The following is a 3,622-nucleotide window of genomic DNA, read 5'->3' as shown; positions in this document are numbered from 1 at the left end:
AGAGAGAGAGAGAGAGAGAGAGAGAGAGAGAGAAAAGAGAGAGAGAGAGAGAGAGAGAGAGAGATAGATAGAGAGAGAGAGAGAGAGTTGCTCTGCTCCACTGCAGAGTCTGTTAGTGGCTGATGCCAGCAACCAGCAGCCAAACAGTTTGTTCTCAGTGAATCCTTGCTGTGTCCAGTGCCAGCACCATGTGGCCAAAACAGCTGTACCAGAGTTCCCTTAGATCTATAACACATTGCTTACTCTGGGGACTGTATCTAATATTCTGCTTTAAAATCATGGGATATTGTAGTCCTGTATAACTTTAAAAAGCTAGCATTGTGGTGATTAGTGAAGGCCAAGTGGTTAGGACATTGCACTCATGATTGTAAGATCACAGCTTCAATTCCTGGATTGGATGAGGCATTGTGGTCTTGAGCAAAACTCTTCATTTCACATTGCCTTAGTCCACTTGATTATAAGTGAGTACTAGCAAGAGCTGGGAAGTTGACCCTGTGAAAGACTGGTGTCTCATCCCGGGTGAGTGTTGTAATCTCAGCCCCTTATAACACCATGGAAATTGGCTTAAGCTCTGGTCTGATGAATCCTAGGACTCATACTTGCATGTACAACAGGCTTCCATACAGTTTCCGCCAGCCAAATCCACTCACAAGGCTTTGGTTGGACCAAAAATATTGCAGAAGACACTTGCTCAAAGTGCCACAAAGTGGGGCTGAATCTGGAGCCATGTGGTCAAGAAGCAAAATTCTTAAGCACAGAGCCATACCTGTTACAAACAACATGTCTATGACCATTAACAGACTTTCAAAATGTCTCCTCTCACTCAGACATTTCGACAACTACTACAACATTCTTTGTTCCTAAGAACATAATGATTGTATCGTAGCACCTCACTCCAAACTAACCATACCTCACTCCAGACTAACAACACCTCACTCCAAATTAACAACACTTCACTCCAAATTAACAACACCTTGATTCAAATTAACATTGCACTCCAAACTAAGAACACCTCACTCCAAACTAACAACACCTCACTTCACACTAACAACAGTATCAATAGCTACAACAATAACTAACAACAACTGCACCACCACCACCACCACTTGTAGAAGTATCTCAGAATACAAAAGTTGGCAAGAGCTTACATTTATCTTGGGTACTGTTCCAAGCCTGACATCATTGATCTGTGTACACTCCAATACTTGACCTTCCTGAAAGATGAACAAAAAAAAAAAAAAAATAAGTGAAATAGCAAATTATAGAAAATATGTCGATGGGTAGAGAAAAGCATTTAAGAACGGAGAATGCAAATCATCCGAGAATGGATAAATGTTTGATCAATTGGTATCCGCTTCCAAGAGGGATTTATTCTTGTTTTGCTTCTCACTGTTAAACCAAAGCTGCAAATGGACCCTTGAAAGTTCCTCAAGAATTTATAACAGTTTTGGGAGATGAAAAGCAAGCTACAGGTTGCTTGTGGGATGAAAGACGACTAATGCAGTAACATATCCAATGAATTTATTTAATATATGAATGCAGTGATGGTTAAAAACCTTCGGCTACGGTAAATTTTAGTGAGGAGGAGGTGACCGTTCAGGACTTGGTGTCCTTAGTGAATAGTCAATTGCTACTAGGCCTGTTTTTATTGGAAAATTTGTGAAAATGTTAGAGGGAAAAGTACCAAATCTAGAAGAATGGTCTTAAATCTAAATGTCAACAAAGCCAACATTTAAGTAATTCTTAGTAATAGAGAACATAGAAATGGCACTACCTTCTTGGAAATGGTTTTGTCGAGTATCTCAAACAGGAATAAGTTTAGGAATTCAATATTCTATTCTCAGTTTAAAATAATGAGTTGAAAGTTCTTAGTAGATTAATAGATTAATTGAAAAACAAGCTTTAGTCCTTTAGTGTTCAAATTATTCTGCCAAGTGTAAAGCTTATTTTTACTCTTTTACTTGTTACAGTCATTTGACTGCAGCCATGCTGGAGCACCACCTTTATTCATATTATTTTGAATCAATCATGTAATGTGTCATAGCTTTGAGATTTCAATGATATTATTGTCTATTTTTGAGATGACTTTGTAGGGTAGGTGTGAGAGGCTAGACCTGGCCAGTTTGAACTTAAAACAAGAGGCATATTTGTGCCAGATATGACCATTTTAATGTTGAAAATGTAGAGAAGTTGGTGTTGTTTGGCCACAGGTCAGCTGATATATTTATAACCAAATATAATCCTGCATGACCATCCAATCAATTTTTTTCCAGACATACTCAACAGATACTTTAATTTTTTAAAGATATTTGGTTGTGTAATTTGAGATAGAGATGGTTGCTATTTCTAATAGGCTGAATAATCAATCATGTAGAAGTTGCTTTGCTGCAAGAACTGCCATAAAGGGACTTCAAGAACAACTGAGATGGGTCTGGGAACAATTGAGAAACTAGTGGAACTTCCACAAACAGAAACACGCACAGAGCTATCAAGATGAAATTGCATTTATTTAATTGAAGAAATTAATAAATTAATCATTTAATTTCATAACAAAATAGTAAATCATCATCATTTAACATTTGTTTCCCATGCTGGCATGGGTTGGACGGTTTGACAGGAATTGGCAAGCTGAAGAGCTGCACCAGGCTCCATTATCTGTTCTGGCATGATTTCTATGCTGGAAGCCCTTCTTAATGCCAACCTCTTTACAGAGTGTACTGGGTGCTTTTTACATGGCAATAGTTCCACATCGGTGCTTCAGTAACCCTTAAAAATGTTGTGCATTTGTTTAGGTCAATATGACATTTGAGTGATGGATAATTGCATAGATATGCACCTGCTTTGTAAAGAAAGGCAAAAGCTGCTCAGAAGCAAATTCCAGTTCACACTCACAGCTAAAAGCTTTCTTGTTAAAGAAGTCTTGCACTTTCAGCTTTAATGTTCAAAAATTCCAAACGAGCTCTGCTTTTATGAGTTTGTGGGGTGAAGCTAAGAGTCTTTAGCCATCTGCAGACCATCCATGGCACATAAAATGATTGAAAATGTCTGCTTTATGTGGTTGTTTGACCTGCTAGAAAATGCAGCCAAATGTCCTCCAAAAACACCCAACCACTTCTGGAGTCTGGTGGAGCCCCCTCAGCTTACCAGCCCCGGTCAAACCGTCCAACCCATGCCAGCATGGACAATGGACGTTAAATTATGATGATGAATTAAATATTATTAGGAATTGTATAAAAGAAATCAGAATATTTTGTGAACTGTAAAAGTAAAACGGATTTTATTGCAGATAAATTTTAACAACAAAATCTTAAATGGTTCCTAGTTTAGAATTACTAGTTTCAGGTGCAGCATGCCTGAAAAAAGTTGGGATGGTCAAAGCTGGAATGCTTTTAATCATGAATCTGTTTGATCAAGGCTGACTTAGATCTAAACAATACTTTAGCAGATGAGAGAGAGAGAGAGAGAGAGAGAGAGAAGGTGTGTGTATGCTTACCTTGCCATCACTTTTCCAATAGATAAAGAATCCATATTCATCAACTTGTACATGGCAGTTGTATTCCACTGTGTTACTTTCCTGAAGAAAAGAAAAATGAAACAAAAGACAAAAATAAGTGGAAGTTTC

General features: G+C 37.9%; 1 protein-coding gene across 4 annotated transcripts in view; it reads right to left on the bottom strand.

Moving 5' to 3' along the window:
* Positions 1 to 3,622, bottom strand: part of LOC106884061 (1-phosphatidylinositol 4,5-bisphosphate phosphodiesterase beta-4) — a 127,865-nt gene that overhangs the window by 62,184 nt on the left and 62,059 nt on the right. For all 4 annotated transcript variants that reach the window (XM_052971438.1, XM_052971437.1, XM_052971440.1 and 1 more), the window contains exons 3-4: positions 3,494 to 3,574; positions 1,149 to 1,214 (exon numbers count right to left, since the gene is read on the bottom strand). In XM_052971438.1, the coding sequence (XP_052827398.1) occupies positions 1,149 to 1,214; positions 3,494 to 3,574 (147 nt within the window). The remainder of the gene's footprint in view (positions 1 to 1,148; positions 1,215 to 3,493; positions 3,575 to 3,622) is intronic.

Source organism: Octopus bimaculoides, chromosome 11 (assembly GCF_001194135.2).
Source record: "Octopus bimaculoides isolate UCB-OBI-ISO-001 chromosome 11, ASM119413v2, whole genome shotgun sequence".
In the NCBI taxonomy this organism is placed as follows: Eukaryota; Metazoa; Mollusca; class Cephalopoda; order Octopoda; family Octopodidae; genus Octopus; species Octopus bimaculoides.
Note: the sequence above shows the minus strand (reverse complement) of the source record. Positions and strands in the feature narration are given on the sequence as shown.